Source organism: Chlamydomonas reinhardtii, chromosome 17, assembly GCF_000002595.2.
Source record: "Chlamydomonas reinhardtii strain CC-503 cw92 mt+ chromosome 17, whole genome shotgun sequence".
NCBI classification, from domain to species: Eukaryota; Viridiplantae; Chlorophyta; class Chlorophyceae; order Chlamydomonadales; family Chlamydomonadaceae; genus Chlamydomonas; species Chlamydomonas reinhardtii.
The window spans coordinates 4696762-4720324 of record NC_057020.1 but is presented as its reverse complement, the minus strand read 5'-3'; the positions used below and the strand labels follow the sequence as shown (position 1 = coordinate 4720324).

The window sequence follows — 23563 nt, the reverse complement described above, 5'->3', positions numbered from 1 at the left end:
GATGGGGAAGGGGAGGGGGGGTAGAGGATGGGGAAGGGGAGGGGGGGTAGAGGATGGGGAAGGGGGGGGGGGGGTAGAGGATGGGGAAGGGGGTGCACGACGACGGTGTGTGTGCACCCGAACACCTCTTGTCCGCGCCTTTTTGTAATGCCCGGCCTCTGCCACTGTGCTACTGCCTCACGTTTAACTCTCCCCAGTACGCCTCCCTCATGCCCCCAATATACCCCCACCGACCCACCCACCCACGCTGTTGCGCCTGGCCCTGCCCCTGCTCAGGGAGCCCTGGCGGCGGCGGCATGTGTGGAGCCTGGTCTATCGGCTGGGGGCGGGGCTGGGCGTGCCGGCGCTCAGCCCCGTGGTGCCGCTGGTGGTGGGCGGGGAGGGGCCCACGCTGCAGCTGTCGGCGGCGCTGCTGCGCGGCGGGGGCGGGGGGGCCGAGGGCGGGGGCGGCGGGTTTGGCACGGGGCGTGTGTGTATGCACGTGCCCGCCATCCGGCCGCCCACGGTGCCGCCGGGCACCTGCCGGCTGCGTGTCAGTCTGACGGCCGCGCACTCGGCGGCGGATGTGGATGCGCTGGTGGCGGCGGTGCGGGGCTCGGGCGTGTCGTTGCTCACGCTGCCGCATCTGCTGGAGCCGGCGGCGGCGCTGCCCGGCGGTTACGCCCGTGGCGGGTGGGATGGAACGGGGGAGGTGCCGCTGACGGCGGCGCAGCTGGCGGCGGCGGGCGCAACGGCGGTCGTCCTGGCGGGCGCGACGGCGCGCAGCCGGCTGTGATTGTTAGGCTGCTGAGGGGTGTTTTGGGGCCGAGCCCTGCGGTTGACAATTCATGGGTGTTACAACCCAAACCGTGGGCGGCTGTGCTCACACGATGTAATATATGCCAATATTGCAGAAGAGCGTAAGGGGCACAAGGACCAAGTAAGGCCAAGCGTATGACGTACGGAGGAGAACCAGGGGGCAGGATCGATCAGATACCGTACTCAGAGCGTGTGTCTGGTATGAATGGCCTGGCCCAAACTCCGCCGTCAGGTGCTCCCCCGGGTCACTGTACGGCACCTACCCAACGCACGTCACGACATTTTGACATGGCCGGTCAAGGCCAACACGTGAGCCACGGGACCTCTCACGTGTCGTGGCACGTGCACAGGGCCCCTGCACGTGCCCCAGCAGGCACACTGCACGCGCACACCGCAACCTTCAGGCACCAAGGTCCATGCCATGAACAAGGGCTGCCAGCCTCCTTTTGGGGACGGTCGATGACTGTTGCAAGCCGGCTGTGCAGTACTATACGTGCCGGGCCCCTTTGTGTGATTGTGCACAGGCCCGCGCAAAGAGACGTCTCCACCATTAACCCGAAAGACAGTGCAGCGAGCGGCCCGGGTGGGGGGCCGTGCAATGAGCAGATGGAGCCTAGTAGGGTTTTGAGTGTGATGGCCCCAGCGAGTTGGGCCGGGAGGGGGACAGGCAATAATTCTAACCTGGATACGGGACATTACAGGATTGGGGGGCTACGGCTGCCTAAGACGGGCGAGGCTTACACTGGCTTACAGGGTTTGAGCGGCGGGTGCGCGGGGGGGGGGGGGGGGGCTGGATTGCAGGAAGGGTCCGGGGATACATCGCAGTTGTCCAGAAAGACACGCGGGAAGGTAGGTCGTCGGAGGCTCGTGGCGGGGTTGGCGTGCCCCGGCCCCCGCAGGGGGCGCGGCGCACCCATACGTTTCAGAACAGGGGGGGTCAGGCTGAGGTGCTCCCCACACGTTCCCGGCCCCCGCCGACTACACACAGCCAGTATTTAAGCCATTCATTACACGAAACTATTGTACACAAGGTAGAAGAGGCCCCAGCGACGAAGTTCCGATACCCGGCTACGAGTCCAGGGAGTGGTAACTGGACTATTATCATATTTCGCACACTTAAATATATAGCATCGAATCCGTGGCCGCAAAAAAGGCAAGACCGCCGATAATTGAGGCCGATGTCATCGCATAGGCTGAGGTAGGGTCAAATGAATAATCAGAGCGGTAGATATCTCCAATATCAGCACCCATGTAAGTGTCAGAAGCCTCGCAGGTGCGCGAGCTGCGAGCGCGAGCGCCCGTCCTTATTAGTGCCGTGCTGGCTGCCCCACAACGTGAGACCTATGAAGTTGAGACTCTGTTATTATTATATTTGCAAAAACGTGTAAGGCTGAACGGTTTCGCCGCAAGGGCGAACTTGAACTTACTTCGCGACGTCCAACCGTCCGACGTCCAATGCACAGCCCCGACCCCCCAGCACAGCCACCCAGATCACATTTTACTTATAGTGGAGTCTGTATCTCGCGGTGGGGGACAGTATGACGGGTTTTGGTGCTGGGGGGGGGGGGGGTTGGTGCGGGGCCGAGCTGCGGGGGGAAGTCCGCGCGCGCCCGCGCAATTTCACAGGGCGTTGGCCCAGCTATTGATATTACATTTCATAGCCCGCCTGGTCCCCTGACGCAGGAATCCAGCTGGCCCTGCCCAATAACCGCAACTAAGCCGCTACCTGTGCGGCTAGTCCCCCCTCACACCTCACACCATCTAAACATCTACACCGCCCTCACACACCCGTGCTAGATACCTACACCTCCCTGCCGGTTTCCGCCCACAAAACGAGTGATTAGCCCAGCTATCTACCTATGAAGTTGAAAAAATGGCGCAATTCTGTGCGCTTGCGCTACAGCGCGATTCACGTTCAACTAAGCATCACGATGGATTGCTTATAGCTTCCTCTATACGTGATCTTCTCCCCAGGGCGCGAGAGCGAATGCAGCGTATGAACGAAGTAAATAACTGTGTTTCCTCGGCGGGCGCGAGATTGCGCAGAGCGATAATGTATAGCGCAATTTACTAGCAGCGCTCACTGGCTTGTCTGATAGCGCATTCTCAAGAAAATGTGAAGGCGCTCTTGCCGATCGGCTAAGACGAAAGCTTTCGCGAAGTTCAAGAGAAGACGTATTCATTGATATCATTGGGGCGTGAAATCATGCACAGTTGCGAAGTCCTGCGAACTCGCGCGAATGTGCTGCGAACTTGCAGCTCGGCGATCCCCGCCCCGCCCCCCTCCCCCCCCCCGACTCCTCGGCACTGCGGGGGGAGGGACACCCTCCCCCCTGCACCCCCTCCCCAAGATTCCTATGATACATGCTTTTGAGCAATGTCACGTGAGCTGGCATGTGGGGATACATCGGATGGGAGGGGGGCGCAGGGGGGAGGGTGTCCCTCCCCCCGCTAGAGGGGGGGAGCAGGGGGGGGTCACCCCCCCGCTATAAGATGCGTGTCGACCAGTTACCGACCACATTCGGGTATCCACTAGGCAACGACCACATTCGGGTTAGCTGGGCGCAGGGGCTAAGTTTGGCCTCCCTTGGATCCCATTTCCCCAGACTCCAATTCCCCGATTGGCCGCGACCCCGACCCCAACCCCGACCCCGACCCCGACCCCGACCCCGACCCCGACCCCGACCCCGACCCCGACCCCGATCCCGACCCCGACCCCGACCCCGACCCCGACCCTGACCCCAACCCCGACCGGTCACCGGTCCGGGAGGTTGTGCGCACGCCAGCATCCGCAGTACCTTTGGTCCAACGTTTGTTACGACTCTGGCACTCAGATCATCAGGGGAGGCCCCTGCAGATCATACTCAGACTTCAGTCGCCACTTCTACACCAGCCTCCTCTCGTGCTCGGCATTTTAACACTGTACATTGCGTCCCCTGTCACTTGACTCCCTTAGGGGCACGCTCCATGGATCGCATGGCGGTCCGCTAGTGGGGTGCGGCCGGTCACAGTCCATGGTGCAGCGTCGGTTCATGTTCTTTTTGACGGAAGGTGTCAAAGCAGTACGGTACTCCGGGGCCGAGGGCACATCTCACACGCACCCGACATGCCGCGATGCAGCAGGGGGACATAATAAACAAGAGCGTGCAAGAGGGGCAACACGGGGCAACGGGCACAGCGACCAATCCGGCAATCCGCTTTGGCAAGCCATGCGATGCCATTTGCAAAGCAGCTCTTGCAATTTTAGACTTGAAGCGAATACTGCATTCAAACGCAATTTCCGTGTTGTGTGTACGCGCTTTGCATCACTTCACGCAACATTCCGTTCTAGAGGAAGCAAAATCTTGATTGGCCATAGCTTACATGAAATAGTGCCTACATAAAATATCGCAACAACGAGCCTGCATGGGTGAGACCGGCGAGGGCGGCGAGCCCGGAGGGGCGGTGGGCCCCCACCGGCCACCTCGTCGCCGGCACAGCAGCCTGATGCCGCAGTACTTGGAGCTCATTCGCTGTGGCGCTAAGACGGTGGAGGGGCGCATCTGCAAAGGCATCTGGGTGAGGAAGGGCGGCCGCGTGGGCGCGGCTGGGGCGGGGGCCCAGGGGAAGCGGCACCGCTGCTGCACAGCTGCACCGCCGCCCGCTCCACTGCACCTGCTTTGTTCCGCTCCACTGCACCTGCTTTGTTCCCGCCACCACAACCAGCACCCTCCACCCCACCCACCCCCTCCACCCTCCACCCCCTCCCAACCCCTACCAGGAGGACGTGGTCCCAGGCGACGAGTTCGTGTTCGTGCCCAACATGGGCCCAATCGCCCCTCCCTCCCCCGCCCCCGCCTCGGCTACCTCCACCTCCACCACCTCCGTGGCCGCCTCCACTCCCCCTCAGCCGCCCTCTCCGGCCCCTCCACCCCCTCCACCCCCGCCGCCCCCGCTGCTGGTACGCGCCACCGGTGTACGGCGCTACGAGACCTTCGCGGCCATGCTGCAGGGCGAGGGGGTGGGCGCGTGTCTGCCGGGGGTGGCGGGGCTGGCGGAGGGCGTGGCTGTGTATCGTGCCATACCCGGCTACGCGGCGCAGGAGGCGGCGGGGCTGGGCGTGGTGGGCGTGGGGCTGGAGCTGGTGGCGGCCACGTTTGAGGAGGGGCAGGGGTGACAGGGGTGGCAGGGGTGCCATGGGAGGGGTGACACGGTTGACAGGGGAGGGACACGGAGCCAGCAGAGGCTGTACGTGAGAGGATGGGGTATGAGGTGAGGGGTGGGGCGAGGGCGCATGCATGGCGTGTTGATGCAGCTGCGTGCGGGCGAGGGTGAAAGGGCGGGGCTGCCAACATAAGAGAGCGCGGAGTAAGAGGGCACTGAAGGCTTGATTGTATGTTTAGCACACGATTCGCAATGCGGCATGTGCGCAAGCGCAGTTAGTAGGTGCACGGGGGCATGTCGTGTCGCTCGGGGACTCTGGGCTCGCGCTTAGGTCGAGCGGAAATCGGATCCAAGCAGGATCGCAGCTGTTGTCGTGGCACACCTTGCGTTATGGCGTTGCTTATTATATATTGGTTGCATGTCATTTTTACGTGTTCACGCACTTTTGCATTCGTATCATTTACATTTGTTTAAGTTTCGTTCAAAGGCCATGTTCTTCGTCCGCGCGCTTTAGCAAAGTGAACTCCTAAATTCAGCTCACATGGAGCTTGGATCGCCACTGTTAGCTGAAGTGCGGGCAATCTTGCTTGCGAGCGGCATGCGTCCGCAAGCCCACGGCATGCGTTCGCAGCCAAATCGCAACGTGTACCTGCAGTGTAATAGTTGTATCCACAAGGGGCTTGCTCGGATTATGTCAACGCACGGCTGAGAGAAAGCGCGCAAGACGCGTCTCACAGCATGCGCCCAGAACAGTGGGCGGCCCTGGCGCCGACGGTTCACGAGGGCCGTAGGCATTGCGCCCAACGACCAGAGCGGTGTAAATATTCCATCAAGAACCGGCTGGAGCGCCTGGGCTTTTTGGAATTATTGGAGGAACCGGACGCCGGGCCCGCACAGGTATGACGCCGGTCTGGATATGGGGTCAAACGGTTGGGTGTGTGACAAGGTGTGTGGCTGTGATTGGGCTGCTGTGGGTACAGACGGCATATGTCAAGGAGATGGAGTGGAGCCAAGTGTGCGGGTGGGCGGGCGGAGGAGCCCGCAGCATGTGGGTGGCGCCATGCACGGCGCATGAAACACACACAGCCGACCCCCCTCGCCCACCCATCCACCCGCCAGCGTTCTCCCACCCATCCACCCGCGCAGCTGGCACTCCTGCCGCCGGAGGAGGAGGAGGAGGTGGCTCCTGAGGAGCAGCCACCAGCAGACACTGGCACTGGCGGTGGCGGTGGCGGTGGCGGTGGGCCCGGCTGGGGACCCGTGGCTGGTGAGAATGGTGGGGTGGGGTCTGCGTGATGTACTGTCTGCGTCCTGGTTGGAACCAGTCCAGAATTGCGCACCTGGCAGTTGTCACGAGCATGCCCTCTTGGAACTACGTAGTGACACGGGTCCTGTCCTGCCGCAATACCACGTCGCCATTGCGGGGCCTGCGTGTGCATATGCGTGTGCGTGTGCGTGTGCTGCGCGCCCCCGCCAGCCCGCCAGCCCGCCAGCCCGCCCGCTGCCGTCCATTACGCGGCATGTGCGAGCTTCGCATGTGTGTTCTGTATGTGCATGTCTGATACGGTATGTGTGTTCTCCGGCAGGTAGCCTGCACTGGCGGTGGTACCCACTGCCCCAGCCCCAGCCCCAGCCCCAGCCCCAGCCCGAGCCTGAGCCCGGGCCCGCAGCTGAGGCCGCGGCGACTGCGGCCGCACTGGCGGCGGCGGCTGCAAGCGTATCCGTGGCGGCACGCGCGGCGCTTGCTGCGCTATTGGCTTCCGAGGCCGAGGCGGCTGCCGAAGCCGAGGCCGAGGCCGCTGAGGCGTGCGCTGAGGCGGCGCGTCGGGCGGTTTACCACGGCGCGACTGCCACTGGTCAGGCGCCGCCGTGGCATGGCTATGGGGATGAGGGGAAGGCGGACGCTGGGGCCTGGGCGGCGGCGGCGGCCAACTGTGGTGGCGGCGCCAGCATTTGGCCGACGTGTCATCAGCTGGCGTGGCCGCCGCCGGCAGCTGACCCGCACCCGCACCCACATGGCATAGGGCACATGAGCGCGCAGCAGCACCCGAGACCCCAGGCTGCGGCCGCCGACTACAGCGGCCACCACCACTACCAATTAGCGTACGACCATCCGTACAACCTCGTGCACCCGTACCACCACCGCCCGTACCACCAGTACGAACCCCACCACCACCACCACCATCACCATGCCCGTCACGACCACCACCATGCCCGTTATGGCCGCCGCCACCGCGACTCGGCAGCAACAGTTGCGGACTCCTCACCCCGCACGGCGCGAGGCCGCAGCCGCGGCGGCGCGTCGGCGGCGGTGGCGGCGGCGGCGGCGGCGGAGCTTGAGCTGGAACCCGTTGGGCCGCTGCCGAGGGCCCCTCCTGCAGGGGCCGCTGGGGGTTGGCCAGGGTCAGCAAGGGGGTGGCCAGGGGGAGCAGGGGCCACAGGGGCAGGTCCAGTAGGCCCAGCGCCAGCAGGGGCGGCGGGCGGGTCCAGGGCCGGGCTACTCGGCGGCTGGGGCCCCCACAGCCCACTGCTGCCACCGCACCTGCGGCCCGGGCGCAGCGGCGGTGGCGGCGGCATCAGCGGCAGCGGCGGCGGTGGTGGTGGCGGTGGCGGCACAGACAGGGCCCACCAGCGGGGCCTACAGCGCAGCGGCAGTAGCAGCGACTACCGCGGCGACCACCCAGACACCTGCAGCGGCTGTAGCAAGTACAGCGGCTGCTGTGACAGCAGCGGCGGCGGCCGCGGCGAAGACCTGCAGCTGCTGCTGCCGCCGCACCTCCGCGGCATCGAGCGCGGCGGCGGGTGCAGTGGCGGTGGTGGTGGTGGTGGAGGGGGCGGTGGGTGCCGCCCGGGCTGCAGCGACGTGCCGCTGCTGCTGCGGGGCCCCGGCCCGCCCCGGGAGCGAGAGCCGAAGCTGCACCCCAAGGAACTGCCACCTGAGGCGCCCCCGGAGCCGGCCTCAGAGCTGCCGCCAGAGCTGCCCCCAGAGCCGCCGCCGCACTTGCGGCAGCAAATGCGCTCCGGCGCCGCCACAAGAGCAGCAGCTCAACCGCAGGCCGTGATAGCTACGGACTGTAACGGCAGCGGGCGCAGCAGCACCAGGAGCCCCAGAGGCACCGGGCAGCAGCAGCAGCGGGTTGCGGCCAGCAGCGTTGCGACGCGTGGCGCCGCAGCGGCCGCCGCGACCGGCCTGACGCTAGCACCGCCGCCCGTACAGGCGCCGGCAAGGGGCATGGCACCGGGCCTGGCGGCGCCGTTGCCACTGCTGCTGGCGGCGGCCCCTTGTACGCCACCAGGCGGCGCCGCGCGCAGCAGCCCCACCCCGAGCCCCGCCGCCGCCGCCGCGGCTGCCGCCAGCAGCCGTCTGGCCGGCGGCGTCATGGGCGGCGGCACTGGCTGCGGCTGCGACGCCAGCGGCGGCGTGCCGTCGTCGCCAGTGTGCACGTCCCCGGCAGCCCCGGTCCGGTCAGGCGCTTGCGCCGGCGTGACAGCAGTGGCGGCGGCAGCGGCTGCGATGAGTGTGGACGTAGCGACTGAGCAGCAGCCTGCAGCGGCAGCGGCCACACCAGCAGCACCAGCAGGCACGCCGCCTCAGCGGCTGCGGTCCGCCTGTGATGGCGCACCGTCACCGCCTCGGCTGCCGGCTGCCTCTGCTGGTGGACTAGGCTGCTGCTGTTGCTGCCCCGCAGCAGTAGGCCTGGAGGTTGGGTCAGACATCACAGCGGCGGTTGAGGCTGGTCCTGAGGTGGCGGTTGAGGCGGTTGAGGCGCTGGCGGCGGAGGTGCCACTGGAGATACCAGAGGCGCCGCCGGCGGAGACGACCCCCTCGGTACCGGAGGCCAGCCGGGGTGGCGGCGGCGGCGGCGGCGGCGTGGCAGTTTCGTCGCCGGTGTCGTCGCCAATGGTGGTGGTGGCGGTGGAGGTGCCAGCAGAGACGCGGCCGGGCTGCTGGGGACACACGCGGCAGCCCGCAGCTGCTGGCAGCCTGGCAGCGGGAGTGGTAACAACAGCGGTCCCAGGTGCAGTTGCCGCTGACAGCGGAGCGGCGCCACCGGCCATTGACAGCGCGGCCGCCGACAGCGCGGCGGCGCCACCGGCCGCAGTACCGAGAACGGACCCAGCCATACCGGCAGCGCCTGCCACGGCCGCGGCAGGGCGGCAGAGCACCGCCGGCAGCAGTGCGGACGCATTCCCGCAGCAGTGGCGGCGGCGGCGGAGCTTTAGTGCCGAGGTGGAGTTGGAGTTGGAATGGGCAATGGAGGTGGATGAGTGGGAGTGGGAGGTGGAGGCGCCCGCGGCATGCGTGCAACTGCAAGACAACGGCGCGCCGCCCGCGCTGGGCCCAGAGCGGCAGCCGCCGCCGGCACTGCCTCAGCCGCCGTTGCCGCCTCAGCAGCCGCAGGAGCCTCAGCCTCAGCAGCAGCAGCAGCAGCAGCAGCCGCAGCAGCAGCAACCGCTGCCGTCGCCGGCGGAGCGGCCGCCGCTGCTGTGCGGATCTCGGGAAGCGGAGCGGCGGCCGCTGCGCCGGAGCGCGCCGCGCATCGTGTTGAGCTGCAGCAGCAGCGCCCCTGCGCCCCCTGCCGCTACCAGTGCTTGCTCGGCTGCTGCTGCGGCTGCTGCTGCGGCTGCTGCCGCAGCTGCGGCAGACGGAGGCGAGGCTGTGACAGAGGCCGTTGTGAAGGCGGTTGTGAAGGCGGTTGCGGCAGACATGGCAGCGGTGACGACGGCGACAGCACCGCGGGCCGCTGCTGCTGCAGTGCCGCTGCCACTGGCGGCGCCGCCTCCGCCTCCGCCGCCGCTGGTGCGGCGGTACCCGGAGAGCATGGAAGTGCGGTGAGTGCATGCGGCAGTGTGTCTGAACGCGTGTGCAAACACGTGGTGCGGGGCGGGACTGGCGTGGCGCGGCGTAAGGCCGAGGTGGTCGGCGGGGTCAGCAGCAGTTGGTGCGAATGTCATGCGTGTGTGAAGTGCGTGCGTGTGCGGGTGCGGGTGGTAGCTGATGATAGATGGCTGCTGGGTGAGCGGACGGGCGTGCAACCCTTCCTCCTCCCTATGCCCAGCCACAATGACCTGTTCGCTCGCGCGCTCTCAGGATGTGGAGCCTTGATGCCGAGGGCACCCAGTTCGAATGGGCCTACGTCAGCACAGGCACCCACACACCGCCCTACGTCAGCACAGGCACCCACACACCGCCCTACGTCAGCACAGGCACCCACACACCGCCCTACGTCAGCACAGGCACCCACACACCGCCCTACGTCAGCACAGGCACCCACACACCGCCCTACGTCAGCACAGGCACCCACACACCGCCGCTGTCGCCGTCCTTAGAACCGCCGGAGCCGCCGGGGCAACCGCAGCCGCAGTCGCCGCAGCAGACGCAGGCGCAGCCTGAGGCTGGCCCCAGGCAGGCCGCTAGGAGCAGCAGCAGCAGCAGTGGCTGTGGCCATGGCCGCTGTGGAGGCGGTGGGTGCGCGGCTCATGGTGGCGCCGACCGTGGCAGCGGTCGCGGCAGCGGCTGGGGAGCCCAGCAGGCGCAGCAGGCCCGGCAGCCGCACCCACGCCCGGGCTGGGGCCAGCCGCCGCCGTGGCCACCGCGGCGTCACCGCTACCTGGTCACAGACCCGGCCTTGCGCGCGCGCCTGCTGCGCGTCACCGGCGTCGCAGATGCCTACCTGGCCGGAGCCGCCGCCGCAGAGGGAGGCGCAGCCACAGCGGGAGCCGCGGCCACAGCGGGAGCCGCAGGCGGAGCCGCAGGGCCTGGCTGTGAGGGTCCCGCCGCGGACCCTGTGGGTGATCCTGCGGACACCGGTCCCAGTGCCGCAGCTCAACTGCGGCAACAGCAACAGCGGCGGCGGCGGGCGGCGGCGGCTCTGGCGGCGCTGGAGGTGCTGTACGTGCCGCTGGCGGAGCTGGCGGCGGCGCGGGACCGCATGGGGAGCGCCCTGGCGCAGGCGGCCAAGAAGGGGAGCGCCCTGGCGCAAGCGGCCAAGAAGGGGGGCGGGACGGCGGAGGCCAAGAAGGGGGGCCGGACGGGGGCCGCAGCCGCCGCGGACCCACACCACGACACCGACCTTGACCTGGAGCCTCCGGATGTGGAGCCCCCGGATGTGGACTACACCGGTCGGGACTTTGTGGTCATCGCCGGCCGCGGCCCCGGCGCGGCGGCGGGCGTGCCAGAGGCGGTGGCGGTGGTGGCCTGGTGCCGCCAGATGTGCGGCGGCGGTGGCGGCGGCAACGGCGGCGGCGGCGGCGGGAGTGCTGAGGGCGGCAGCGGCGGCGGCGGGAGTGCTGAGGGCGGCGGCGGCGGCGGCGGCGGCCGGAGTGCTGAGGGCGGGAGGGACGGGGTGGGTGCTGAGGCGGAGGAGCGGGCGGAGGCGGAGGCGGAGGAGGAGCAGCGGCAGGCGGCGGCGGCCATAGCGGGCGGCTACTTGTCTGCCTGGCGGGCCGGGCTGTTCAGGGTGCAGGCGCGCGGCCGCAGGCGCACGGCGGCGGGCGCGCCGGGTCTGGGCGCGGCGGGGTGGACCTACAACGACTTCAACCGCACCCGCACCGGCTGGTGGGTGGGGTGGGGGGTGGGAGTGGGAGTGGCGGGGAATGGGAAAGGGAGGAGGGGCGGAGGGGCAGAAGCCGCCGGAAGGGAAAGGGTCAGTTTGCAAACACGCACGCTGAACCCAAAGCACATGCAAGTCCATCCACATACACACACGCATACACACATGCACACACGTTGTGCGTTTACCTTCCTTGTGCTCTCTACCACCCACCCTGCTGACTGTGCTGGCCTCGTGACCTCGTCCCCCCCCATCTCTTGCAGGTATGCGCACCTGTGCTCGCCCTACGCGCGCAAGCACGCCACCAAAGCCAACCAGGCCAAAGCGGACGCCGCACGACAGCGAGCCGCCGCCGCCAAAGCCGCCGCCACAGCCGCCAAACGCACCGCCGCCACCGCCCAGCGCACCGCCGCCGCCGCCGAGGCCGCGTGCTCCGCCGCCGCCACCCCCTGCGCGCGGGCGGCGGCGGAGCGCGCGCGCGCCAGCGCGCGCGCCGCCTCTGACACGGCGGCCGCCGCCGCCGCCGCCGCGCAGCGGCGGTCCGCCGCGGCGGCGGCCGCCGCCCCCGGCGGCGTCGCCAAAGCGGTCGCCTCTCGGCGCCGCCAGTTGGGCTGCCTGGTCCGCGGCGTGGCGGCGCTGCTGTGCCGCCACTTCCCGCCCGCCTTCGCGCTGCTGCTGGCCTACCACCGCGGCCGCTGCAGCTACCTGGGCCGCGGCGCCGGGCCCTTCACCACCATCACCGCGGGGCTCAACTACTACAACACACTGCACCTGGACCCGCGCGACCCGCCGCTCTCCTTCATCACCTGGTGGGGCGCGGTGGTGGAGCGGCGGCTGCTGGCGGCGGCGCCGGGGAGCAGGGGGCAGGCGAAGGAGGAGGAGAAGGCGGCGGGGCCGGAGGCGGAGCAGGAGAAGGAGCAGGCGGAGAAGGGGACGGAGGGCCGGCGGGGCGGCGGCAAGAAGGGCGTAACCCGCGCCGCGGCCGCCGCCAGGGCCGCCGCCGCCGCCAGCTCGGTGGCTGCTGGCAACATGTGCGCCGCCAGCCGTGGCACCAGCCGTGGCACCAACCGCGGCACCAACCGCGGCAGCACCAGCACCAGCCGCCCTGTCGCGCCCCCACCCCTCTCTTCCTCGCCTCCGCCACTGGCGCTGCTGGGCAGCTCAACACCCGCCTCCCCTGCACCCCCTCCGCCTCCCCCGCACCCGCTGGCCCTGCGCGGCGGCGGCTTCCGCCTCGCCAACGCCTACCTGCAGTTCACGCCGCTGCCCGGCACCGCCCTGGCGCTCAACACGCGGCTGCTGCTGCACGGCACCTGCGCCTGCAGGCTGGAGGAGCAGGAGGAGCAGGAGGAGGTGGTGATCGGGCGGCAGGGGGTGGAGGTGGTGGGGCGGCAGGGGGTGGAGGTGGTGGGGCGGCAGGACCGGGCGGCTGCTGGTGGCTCAGCCTGGCTGCAGCAGCAGGCGCAGCCGCAAGTGCAGCCGCAGGCGCAGCCGCAAGTGCGGGAGCAGCCACAGGCGCAGCCACAGGCGCAGCCACAGGCGCAGCCACAGGTGCAGCAGCGGCGGCAGCCACAGGTGCAGCCACAGGTGCGGGAGCAGCAGCAGCGGCAGGGGTCGCGGCTGGCTGTGGCGCGCATCGGCAGCGCGCTGTGGCACCGGGAGGTGGTGGTGGCGGCGCACCACGTGGCCCACCAGCAGCACCAGCACCAGCACCAGCAGCACCAGCAGCACCAGCAGCACCAGCACCAGCACCAGCACCAGCACCAGCACCAGCACCAGCACCAGCACCAGCACCAGCAGCAGTTGGGCGGCGTGGCGGCGGGAGCCTGGCTAAGCATGTGCCGGCGGGACGCCGCGGCGGCGGCGGCGCTGGAGGCACAGCAGCAGGGGCAGCAGCGGAACGGGCGACGGCGGAAGGGCCGGTGGCAGCAGCGGGTGGAGGAGGAGGAGGCAGAGGCGGAGGAGCAGGTAGCGGCGCAGGGGCGGCGGCCGGCGGCAGGGCGCAGGTCTAAGCGCAAGGCGCCGCAAGCGCGACCGGAGGAGGAGGAGGACAACGAGGAGCAGGGGGAACGGGAGCAGAGCGCGGCAGCATCACCGGTGCCGGCGGCACGGGCGGCGGCATGGGAGGAAGCCCACAACCGCGTCTTCAGCGGCGGCGGGGTGTTGACCCGTGCGCGGCAGCTGCTGCTGCAGCAGCTGTTGCAGCCACAGCCACCGAAACCGCAGCCGCAGCAGCCACAGGAGGGCGGGCCTGGCGGGCAGGCGTCGGCGGCGCCAGCACTGGCACCACCGGCAGCTGCCGAGGCGGCGCCGCCGCCGCCTCTGCCCCCGCCTCTGCCGCCGCCGCCGCCGGGTGGTGAGTGCGCTGCGGTGCTGCGGGAGCTGTTTGACGAGGCGGCGGCGCGGCCGTACGGCGACACGGGCGTGTGGGGGTGGTGCGAGCTGCCGCTGGCGGGTGGTGTTGAGGGTGAGGAGGGTTAGGATGGAGGAAGAGGGGGTGAGGTGGTGGTGGTGGCGTGGATGGGGTGGGGTGGGCTGTACGGATGGTTCAAACACGTGTGTTTCGTGTGCTGTATGTATGTGTGTGTGGCGCTCCATGCTGCCAGCAAGGGTGACCCCAGGTGGAGGTCGGTGAAGTTTGTGGCTTCACTTGGTGTGCGTGGCTGCTTTTCATTCTTGGCTGCATGCGTGTCTTCGGTGTGATACGAACTGCGGGGGCGGAGGGCACGGCGCAGCACAGCGCGTTAGTCCTGGCCCCGCAGTTTGCGAATGCGCGTGAACCGGCGCCGTGGTCTGGTAGGTCAGGCTGTGACGATGTGCTAGCTGTGACGGTATGGGCATGGGTACATGCAGACATAAGGTCATACATGCAGAACGCACGGGGACACGCATGGATAGTAAGGTATGGTTGTGGGTGTGGACGTGTTTTGGGGCGAGGCGGCCAGGCAGGCATAGATGACAGGACGCCCCGCTGGCCGCCGCAGCTCCAGCCCATCCGTGCGTGCCTGCTGCACACGAAGTGGTGGCTGATGAGCAAAGCGCAGGGGATGGGGTGGAGTAGAAGGGGGGGGCGGGCAGTAGATGGGCGGGGACAGGAAGGAGAGATAGAATGCGCTGAGATGACCTGGATGGCGTTTGCATGGGTCGGCAGAACCGGCTGCTGGTCAAGGAGCCGTGTCTACTCGCTGGCCGGCACTGCTGGCGCCGGTGCATGCCCAACGAGACCGCGGGCCGCTGCGGGCCAACGGCCGTTGAAGAAGGAGCGGGCGCTGAAGCCGTAGGGGGCACGATCAGCAAGGCAGCTGGGGGAGCCGGGGAGAGTACGGTCGTAGGGGCGGGGCGCGGTGCGGAGGAGAGTGATGCAGAGGGGGGCACAGTGCGCGTACCGTATATGTGCGTGGTCGGGTTCTGGCTGCTAGCTGTGCCACACACGTAAGTGCATAGTCCGCAGGTGCATTGCATGCAAGCGTGCGCGTGAGTGACATGTCCATATGTGAGAGAGCGGGGTGCACGTACGCAGTGGTAGCAGTGGTGGCGGAGATTATGTACGGGCGCTCCCCCTCCCCAACACACACAGAGGCAGTGATGGCAGCTGATGACCCGTCCAGTCGGTGCTATGAGTCCGCCCATACGTTGCCACAACAGCACTCCCTAAATGGTAACCCAATCACCACCTAGATCCACATGCCCAGCCCCCGAGCATTGCACCCCATTTGCCGATGCATGCCAAGACACATCATTCTTGCACATCATCTGTGTCCCACGCAACCCTCCACCGCCAAGCTGTGCCGCCCGAGCCAGGGTGGGCCCCGGGGCATCCACCCCCAGGCAGGCGACAACCGGGCACCATGCCATTGCCCTAGCACAAGCAGCACTTCACAGTCCCAGCAACTCAGTCCACACCGTGCGCCGCGTCGGGGCGGCCCCAGATGGATTGCTCCTTCTGGTTGTTTATGCGCATGACCACCTGGCCGTTGAGAGTCAGCGTATAGGTTTCCACCCAGGTAATCATGAAGTTCTGCATGAACGGCGCCACGACGTTGCCGACCTCATCCATCATGGTCACATTGTTGGGCACTGCCACCTGTACGTTGTTGTTGTCCACCAGATAAACACGTGCCACACTGTTGCTAATGCGTTCCACCTTCGCAGTTGTAACCGCGTCAAGGCGGATCCAGTTCACGTCGTCATTCAGGTAGGAGAAGCTTCCCTTATTGTTTAACGACATTCCTGCAAGGATAAGGCCAACCCCCTTCTTAAGTTATCCTCGCTAAATGCGGCAAACGCAACGCACCCGGGGTTCGCAGCTTATGTATGATTGTTGCAGAGGCGGGGTAACTTGTTGAGTAGTTGCTGGAACACAGCGAGTAGGCTACACAATCTACATAATCATAGTAGACGGACTGGCATGGGCAACACCACAACTCCTGTTTCGCGCAGCCGCGTTCCGCAGCAGCGTAATAAAGTGTCTGCTCTGCTGTTGCAAAATGGCACTATTAGCCGTGGATGTCTGCATGCCACAGTGTGATGACAATCAAGAACTTCTCAAGTCGACCGGTATGGCAGGTAGGCACGTATGGCAGGCAAACCCCTGTGATGATATGGTGGCGGGTGCTACGGGTGCCCAGACTGGGCATGGTCTGTGTCAGTCAGGCTGCCTTGTCAGATAGAGTTCTGGGTTCGAGGCTACCTACTTGCTGAGTAGTACTTACCGCAACAGCTTGCCAGCGATCGGCAGTTGTGAGCATCAATTATTTGCTTGATAGTCCTTACCGCAACAGCAATACCAGCAATCAGCATGAGTTGTCAGACTCATACTACGTAGCACTTCTGTCGTGCGCCGTTGCCGGCGTGTGTCATTCACCGGCAACCAGTGCCTGAGTATGAGTCATGAGGCGGGTAACAGCGTGTGAACTTAGGAGCGGGAAATTACCCCAGCGGTTGAGAACTGACGAGCTGTGGGTGGGTTGTGCGAACTACGTCCCGGTGTGTGGCTAGAGGTTTGGCGTCTGTGGTTTAATTGTAGCCGTGTGACGGTGGTGTCTCTCTGGCTCTGGCGTCACCTTCGCCTGCACTGCGCAGGGCGAAGGCTCGTGGGCTCGTGTTGGAGGCGTTGGGCAGCTGGTCATGCGGGCACTGAGCTGAGGAGGAGCTGCGTTGGGGGTCTGTTTGCCGTGGTGCTTTATAAGTGTGTGCTCAGGGGAGCTTGGGGTCCAGGTTTCGTAGACGGGCGGTTGGCTTGCCCTGCTGGGTGGTGAGCGTTGGGTGTCGGGCAGGGGGCCGCCCATGCAGGAGGCGGTGGCTCCCTAGTCCCGCAACACCGGCCCTGGCCCGGTGTTGCGGTGTTGCTCTCTCTCACACGACCTATCGTGCGTAGCTTTGTGAAAGCATCGGAGTGATCAACCGACTGCTGCCTCAGACTCAATACCTGGGGCCGGGCTGCGGAGCGCTTTCACGCAACCAAACTCAACCACGGGGCATCAGTTACCAGCCGCTCGCACGCAGCCGCTGTAGCTAGCTCAATTAAGGCCCGCTCGGCTTAGTCCACCGAGCGCCCAGCCAGCTGGGAAAGACCGCCCTCGCCCCCGGAGTCGCCATCGACAGCTGACGAGCAGTCGACCGTCCGCCCTCTGGCCCTAGCGAGTGGCCGTCGCCAAAGCGCCTTCAGCAACACCGCAACCTCGCGATTCGCCTCGCAGCGGTCGTGGGGGAGCGGACTGGCGATTTCGCATCCTCGACACTCGCTAAGTGATTCACAGCTGAGTTACTTGCGAGCTTGGGTGCACTTCTGGTGAACTGGGAGCCCATTTGTGTGTCAGCAACAGCGGCTAATCCTGCTTGCTTGTTCTGCACAACGACTGGGACCCGACTGGCCAGTCGGTTGGGCTGCCCTGGGAAGGCCGAACGCGCTTCGTGCTTGCACACCGCGCTCCGCACTTACCCGCACCGAGGCTGACTCCGGGCCCACGCCCCTGTCCCCTCCTGCACCCTTCCGCTGCAGTGCTCGCCGACCCGGCGCAGCCCGCCAGCCAGCTCTGAGCTAACCAGCCGAGCGCCACCATCACGGGGTCAGGCATGACCTCGCCACCCCAGTCGGACCAGGGCCGAGGCCTGCGCCGCAGCCTTCGCGTGCAGGGGCGCGCCACCGCCCCTGCGGCGGCGGGCCCGTCTGCCGCTGAGCGCGTCCAGGCTCACGGCCCCGCGCGGCGGGTGGCCGCCGAGGCACCAGAAGCCGCCGCAGCGCACGCCGCCGCTGCTGCCGCTCCCGCCCCCGCCGCCATCCTTGCGCCCCTCGCCGCTGCCGGAGCCGCCTACGGCGTCGCTGCTGCTGCTGCACCCGTCGCCGCCGCCGCACCCGCCTTCGCCGCCCCCGTGCAGCCGCCCGCCGCTGCCGGAGCCGCCTACGGCGTCGCTGCTGCTGCTGCACCCGTCGCCGCCGCCGCACCCGCCTTCGCCGCCCCCGTGCAGCCGCCCGCCGCCGCTGGAGCCGCCTACGGCGCCGCTGCTGCTGCTGCACCCGTCGCCGCCGCCGCACCCGCCTTCGCCGCCCCCGCGCAGCCGCACGCCGCCGCTGGAGCCGCCTACGGCGCCGCTGCTGCTACCGCGCCCGGCGCCGCCGCCGCACCCGCCTTCGCCGCCCCCGCGCAGCCGCCCGCCACCGCTGGAGCCGCCTACGGCGCCGCTGCTGCCACCGCGCCCGGCGCCGCCGCCGCACCCGCCTTCGCCGCCCCCGCGCAGCCGCCCGCCGCCGCTGGAGCCGCCTACGGCGCCGCTGCTGCTGCCGCACCCGTCGCCGCCGCCGCACCCGCCTTCGCCGCCCCCGCGCAGCCGCCCGCCGCCGCTGGAGCCGCCTACGGCGCCGCTGCTGCTGCCGCCGCCGGCCCCTCGGCCACCGCCGCCGGCCTACCTCCCCGCCACCCTGGCCGCGCGCAGTCCGTCAGCAACTTCGACCAAGCGTTGCGCAGGGCTTTCGGCGCGCCGGCTGCCCCCCGCAGCGTGCGTGCCACGCCCGCGGCGGGGGTGGGGCTGCAAGGGGCCTTCCTGGCCCTGGGCGTCCCGGATGTCCTCCGCCGCCGTGGGCGCACCTGGGCCTCCGATGCCACGGGGTCCAGCGCCAGCTCCTACCGGCCCTCTGACAGCGCGTCGGAGACCTCCTCGACCGCGGACACCGCCTCCGGCCGCCGGCGGGCCGCTGCGCGCGAGCTCACCGAGCTGTCCCCGGCTGGCGCCAACAACGGCCGGCGCGTGTGCAACAACCCCGCCTACGAGGAGGAAGAGGAGCTGCAGGCTGCCCTCGCCCGGTCCCGTCGTGACACCGGCCACCCCAGGCCGCCGCCGCCAGCGGGCCGCGCGGCAGCGTTGCTGACTGAGACGGCCGTCACCGTGCACGAGATGCTGGGTGGTGGCCCCACCGGTGGGCTGGCGTTGGGAGGGCTGGCGCCGGCGGCCTCCCCGCCGCGCCTGGACCGCGCGCGGCGGCGGCACCTGCTCAACCTCGCCGCCAGCAGCGGCCGTCAGCCTCAGCGGCCTCGAGCTCCTCCGGCCGCTCCGGCAGCTCCCGCCGCACCACCTCCACCTCTGCTCGCTCCGGCAGCGAGTCCATGCACTCCGCACGCAGCCAGCAGCCGTCTGCGTCGCAGCACATCCACCTGCACGTGCACCCCGGGCCATCTCCGGCCGTGGCAGCTGCCCCGCCAGCCGCCGACGCCGGGGCCGACTTCTTCCCCCACCTGGGCGGCTTGCGAGCCCGGTACGGGGCGAGGTTGGCAGCGCGTCTCCGTCGTCACGAGGCTGCCGTGGCCGCCGCAGCGGCCGTCACACCCGCCGCCGCTGCGCCTGCCGCCGCTGCGCCCGCTGCCGCTGCGCCTGCCGCCGCTGCGCCTGTCGCCGCCACGCCTCCTGTCGCCGCCGCGCCCGCTGCCGCCGCGCCCCCCGACGACATGGTTCAGCTGGCCAGGGTCCGCGCTGCCGCCCTCGCGCACCTGCAGCGCCTCCACGCCGCGCTCGGGCCCCCCGCGCCGGCTGCAGCCGCAGCACCAGCCGCCGCCGCCGTGCCCGCCGCTGCGGCCGCCGCTGACGCTCCTGCCCCGCCGGCAGCCGCCGCCGGGCCTGGGCCCGACGCCGCCGCGCCCCAGCTGCCGGTGTCTGTCGTCAACATGGCGTCTTCGTCCAGCTCAAGCTCGGCGCCGGCGAGCGCCGGCGGCTGCCCTCTGTGGCCGATGCCCCTGCCGGCGTGGCAGCCGCACCTGCTGGCGCAGCTGGACCACGCCGCCGCCGCGGCTGCGCCCCCGGCGGCCGCAGCTGGGGCCCCACCGGCGGCTCTAGCTGGCGGCAGTGGTGGAGTGGCACGCATGGGCATGGCTGCTGCCCATCTGGCGGCCGCGGCACCCGCCAACGGGGCCCCGCTCAGCAGCGCAGGCGCCGCCTGGCCTTCGGCGGCAGCAATGCTGCGGCCGGCGCGCCCCATTCCCTCGTGGAGTCAGACCGGGCGGCAGCAGTACGACGGCGAGCGCGCCGGGCGGGCCAGGTTCATGGTGGACGCGCACGGCTACACTGAGGAGCAGGCGGCGTGCGCCGACATCAACAGCCCCTATGCGCAGGACCCGCGCCTAATCGCCCGCGCCCTCATCAACGGCGCATCCGTCCCTGAGTCGCGGGCCTGGGTGTGGAACAACGAGGAGCTCGACGGTGGCCAGCGCACGCTTGAGCGGCATCGCGGGCGATGGGTCGCGGTGGGCGGCAGCCTGGTGGACTGGCGCGGGCAGGCCTTCATCGACGCGGACGGCACCGTGCGGGTGCCGCACGTGGCGCATTTCTGGCTGGCGGAGTTCCTGGCGGCCATGCACACGCCGGCGAGCTTCGGGCCGTCGCCGCTGTTCGGCTTCACCCTGGGCGCCACCGAGGCCGCCACCGCCGCCGCGCAGCGCTTCCTGTCCCTGCACCGCGCGGACACGGCGCTGTGCCACAAGGACATGCTGGGCAAGGTGTTCAGCGAGGGCGTCATGCGCACCGCCGTCACGCAGCCGTGGCGCGACCTGTTCATCATGAACCTCACGCGCGAGCAGAAGGCGCTGCCCGAGGGGCAGGTGCTCTCCGTGACGCTGGTCGCCAACTGCCTCGCGGAGGCGCAAGCGGCCTTCCGCGGCATCGCCGCACCCACCCCAGCCGCCGCGGTGCATGTCACGGCTGCCTCTTCGGCCGCCGCCAGCCCTGCCCCCGCCGCCGCTCCCGCCGCCCCTGCTGCTCCCGCCGCCCCGGCCGCCCCTCCTGCGCCGGCTGCGGCGGCGCCAGCCGCCGCAGCTCATGCGCACCAGGTCAACCAGCTGCCGGTCGTCTCGCAAGCGGACCTCATGCGGCGTGAGAACCTCGTGCCGGACACCACCGTCAACCAGCGGAAGCCCGGCGATGCGCAGTGGTGCCTGTACCACCAGACCAGTCACCACGCGGCGGACCAGTGCCGTGCCTACTCTGCCCTGGTGTCGTCCAACCGGGCCCGGGAGGCGGCGCGCCGTATCGCGACGGGTGAGGGCGCCCGCGCCTTCCACAAGGCGCCGGCGCCGGCGCCGGCGCAGGCCCACGCGCACGTCACTGCCGCGCTACCCGCCGAGACCGCCCAGCCAGCTTCTGCCGCCGCGCTCTGCCCGCCCCACCGTGCCGCGCGCCGCGAGCTGGCGGATGACCTGAGCGTGGCCACGGTGCGTTCGCTGTATGACACTGGCGGGCACTCGGAGCGGCCGCCGCTGCCATCGGCGACCGCTGCCGTCAGCCACAGCCAAGTTGCGGGTGCCTCAGGGATGGAGCTGGGCGACTGCTGGGATGCCGAGTTCGGGCCGGCCCACATCTTCCACCTGGCGGCGCGGCCCCCCAGCTCTGGGCCGATGCAGTCCGCCCTGCCGCTGTCGTTCCAGCCGCTCCCAGCCGCTGCCGCCCGCCGCTGCGCCCCTGCCCCTGCCGACGGCGCCGCCACCCCCACCGCCTCCTCCTCCACCACCTCCGCCGCGTGCCCCTCCGCCACCACCGGCAGTGACGCTGCCGCCTCCACCTCCACCCGGCCCGCAGCAGCGATACCAGCAGCCACCGCCGCCAGCAGCGACGGGGCGCCCAGCGGGGCCGACAACCGCGTGCGTGCCCACCTGAACGACGCCAAGTTTGCCGCGCTTCACGCCGTGCTGCGGGACCAGGGCCTGCAGATCACACGCCTGGAGGGCGATGTGCGGCGCTATGCCCGGCTGCTCCGGCGGCTGGACGCGCAGGCCGCGGCAGGCTGCACCCACCACTCGGCCATGAAGCTCGGCCGGGGCGTTGGGCCGCTGTTGTTGGTGGACGGGCTGTCGTCGCAGGGCACCCCCTACGCCGCCGCGCTGCCCGACCCCGCCAGCGATGTCACCCTGACAGTGACCGAGGCCGCCAGCTCCCGTGGGCTGCCACTGCAGTACGACACCGGCATCTACGTGTCCAGCGTCGGCGGCGTCACCAGCGAGCTGGCGCAGATCCGGGGTGGCCTGCCACTGACGGTGCTGGCGGGCACGGAGCAGCAGCACACCACACGCGTCGTCTGCTTTGTGGTGCCGGGCCCGCAAGTCTTCGACATCCTGCTCGGCACCAACTGGCTCATTGATGCCTACCGCAGCGTGTGGGACGCGGGCCGCAACATGCTGGGCCTCCGCCTGCCTCACCAGCCGGACGCCAGCCCGCCGGCGGTAGAGCTGCCGCTGCGCCAGCGCAACCGCGCCGCCGGTGCCTGCCACGCTGTCTCGTCCGGGCGAGCGCCCGACACCAGCACCAGCCGCACGGTGATCGCTGCAGCCCTGGCCTGCGTCGCCGCCCCCACGGCGCGGTCCCACACAGATGCAGTCGGCGTGCCGCCCCTGACGGGCACGGGTGCGGGGACCGGTGGCTGCACGTCAGGCGGCCGCAACGGCCCCGAGTCCGACGAAGAGAGCAGCGACTACGAGTCCGGCGAGGAGAGCAGCGACTACGAGTCCGGCGAGGAGAGCAGCGGCTACGAGTCTGGCGAGGAGAGCAGCGGCTACGAGTCCGGCGAGGAGAGCAGCGGCCACGAGTCTGACGAGGAGAGCAGCGATGATGACTCTGGCGGAGGAGGCTCGCCGAGCGCCAGCGCCGGCAGCGCGCCCATTGCACCCGGCCCGCCGACCGCGCGCCCCACCGACGTCCTCTGCGAGCGCTGCGACAGCTGGGACCACCACGCCCGCAGCTGCCCTTGGCGCTGCGACCAGCTGCCGTGCATCCGCTCCTTCAACAAGGCGCAGCGCCGCTGCGCGGAAGCGGCCGTGGCCTGCGGCCCGGCAGACGTTGCAGCTGAGCGCGCCCGCGACCCCGCGCGGTCCCCCTGCCGCGCATTCCCCACCGCGTCGCCATCGCCTCCGCCACCTCCACCGGGCTCTGCTGCGTCGTCGCCGCCCCCGCCGCCTCAGCCGCCCAGCTCCGGGTTGCCTCCACCGCTGCAGCTGCTGGCCGCCGCTGCGCCGACGCCGGCCTATGCCTGGGCACCGCCGTCGCCGGGCTCTGCTGCGTCGTCGCCGCCCCCGCCGCCTCAGCCGCCAGGCTCCGTGTGGCCTCCGCCGCTGCAGCTGCTGGCCGCCGCTGCACCGTCACCGGCCTTTGCCTGGGCACCGCCGTCGCCGGGCTCTGCTGCGCCGTCGCCGCCCCCGCCGCCTCAGCCGCCCGGCTCTGCGTCGCCTCCGCCGCTGCAGCTGGTGGCCACCGCTGCGCCGTCGCCAGCCTACGCCACGGCACCGCCGTCGCCGGGCTCTGCTGCGCCGTCGCCGCCCCCGCCACCTCAGCCGCCAGGGCCCGCGTCGCCTCCGCCGCTGCAGCTGCTGGCCGCCGCTGCACCGTCACCGGCCTGTGCCTGGGCACCGCCGTCGCCGCCCCCGCCGCCTCAGCATCCAGGCTCCGCGTCGCCTCCGCCGCTGCAGCCGCCAGGCTCCGTGTTGCCTCCGCCGCTGCAGCTGCTGGCCGCCGCTGCACCGTCGCCGGCCGATGCCTGGGCACCGCCATCGCCGGGCTCTGCTGCGTCGTCGCCGCCTCGGCCGCCCCAGCCGCCA

General features: G+C 69.6%; 5 protein-coding genes across 5 annotated transcripts in view; 4 read left to right on the top strand and 1 right to left on the bottom strand.

The window, feature by feature from the left end:
• On the top strand, positions 1 to 987 carry CHLRE_17g733702v5 (uncharacterized protein). The gene is made up of 2 exons (XM_043072482.1): positions 1 to 73; positions 277 to 987. The coding sequence occupies exons 1-2, from the start codon at positions 54 to 56 to the stop codon at positions 773 to 775; spliced, it is 519 nt and encodes a 172-aa protein (XP_042914938.1). The 5' UTR covers positions 1 to 53; the 3' UTR covers positions 776 to 987.
• Positions 988 to 4061: 3074 nt separating this feature from the next.
• On the top strand, positions 4062 to 5613 carry CHLRE_17g733652v5 (uncharacterized protein). Its single transcript, XM_043072479.1, has 2 exons — positions 4062 to 4356; positions 4559 to 5613. The coding sequence occupies exons 1-2, from the start codon at positions 4204 to 4206 to the stop codon at positions 4952 to 4954; spliced, it is 549 nt and encodes a 182-aa protein (XP_042914937.1). The 5' UTR covers positions 4062 to 4203; the 3' UTR covers positions 4955 to 5613.
• Positions 5614 to 5661: 48 nt separating this feature from the next.
• CHLRE_17g733600v5 (uncharacterized protein) lies at positions 5662 to 15017 on the top strand. The gene is made up of 5 exons (XM_043072477.1): positions 5662 to 5838; positions 6088 to 6208; positions 6528 to 9774; positions 10034 to 11500; positions 11759 to 15017. The coding sequence occupies exons 1-5, from the start codon at positions 5680 to 5682 to the stop codon at positions 13974 to 13976; spliced, it is 7212 nt and encodes a 2403-aa protein (XP_042914936.1). The 5' UTR covers positions 5662 to 5679; the 3' UTR covers positions 13977 to 15017.
• A 12-nt stretch (positions 15018 to 15029) lies between these two features.
• Positions 15030 to 16261, bottom strand: CHLRE_17g733550v5 (uncharacterized protein). The gene is made up of 2 exons (XM_001692880.2): positions 15790 to 16261; positions 15030 to 15725 (listed from the first exon to the last, which is right to left on the bottom strand). Exon 2 carries the CDS (start codon positions 15721 to 15723, stop codon positions 15388 to 15390), a length of 336 nt encoding a protein of 111 aa, XP_001692932.2. The 5' UTR covers positions 15724 to 15725; positions 15790 to 16261; the 3' UTR covers positions 15030 to 15387.
• Positions 16262 to 16851: 590 nt separating this feature from the next.
• The window catches only part of CHLRE_17g733450v5 (uncharacterized protein), a 16566-nt gene continuing 9854 nt past the window's right edge, over positions 16852 to 23563 (top strand). The window contains exons 1-2 of the mRNA XM_043072476.1: positions 16852 to 19012; positions 19090 to 23547. Of these exons, the coding sequence (XP_042914935.1) occupies positions 17571 to 19012; positions 19090 to 23547 (5900 nt within the window). The 5' untranslated portion in view covers positions 16852 to 17570. The remainder of the gene's footprint in view (positions 19013 to 19089; positions 23548 to 23563) is intronic.

What these genes read in the sequence shown, in the direction of transcription:
- CHLRE_17g733702v5 (XM_043072482.1), top strand. Translation starts at nt 54, where the DNA reads ATGGGGAAGGGGGGGGGGGG. An exon ending in ATGGGGAAGGGGGGGGGGGG is followed by an intron (nt 74 to 276) that starts GTAGAGGATGGG and finishes GCCCCTGCTCAG; the next exon opens with GGAGCCCTGGCGGCGGCGGC.
- CHLRE_17g733652v5 (XM_043072479.1), top strand. Translation starts at nt 4,204, where the DNA reads ATGGGTGAGACCGGCGAGGGCGGCGAGCCCGGAGGGGCGGTGGGCCCC. An exon ending in GCATCTGCAAAGGCATCTGG is followed by an intron (nt 4,357 to 4,558) that starts GTGAGGAAGGGC and finishes AACCCCTACCAG; the next exon opens with GAGGACGTGGTCCCAGGCGA.
- CHLRE_17g733600v5 (XM_043072477.1), top strand. Translation starts at nt 5,680, where the DNA reads ATGCGCCCAGAACAGTGGGCGGCCCTGGCGCCGACGGTTCACGAGGGC. An exon ending in CCGGAGAGCATGGAAGTGCG is followed by an intron (nt 9,775 to 10,033) that starts GTGAGTGCATGC and finishes GCGCGCTCTCAG; the next exon opens with GATGTGGAGCCTTGATGCCG. An exon ending in AACCGCACCCGCACCGGCTG is followed by an intron (nt 11,501 to 11,758) that starts GTGGGTGGGGTG and finishes CATCTCTTGCAG; the next exon opens with GTATGCGCACCTGTGCTCGC.
- CHLRE_17g733550v5 (XM_001692880.2), bottom strand. Translation starts at nt 15,723, where the DNA reads ATGTCGTTAAACAATAAGGGAAGCTTCTCCTACCTGAATGACGACGTG.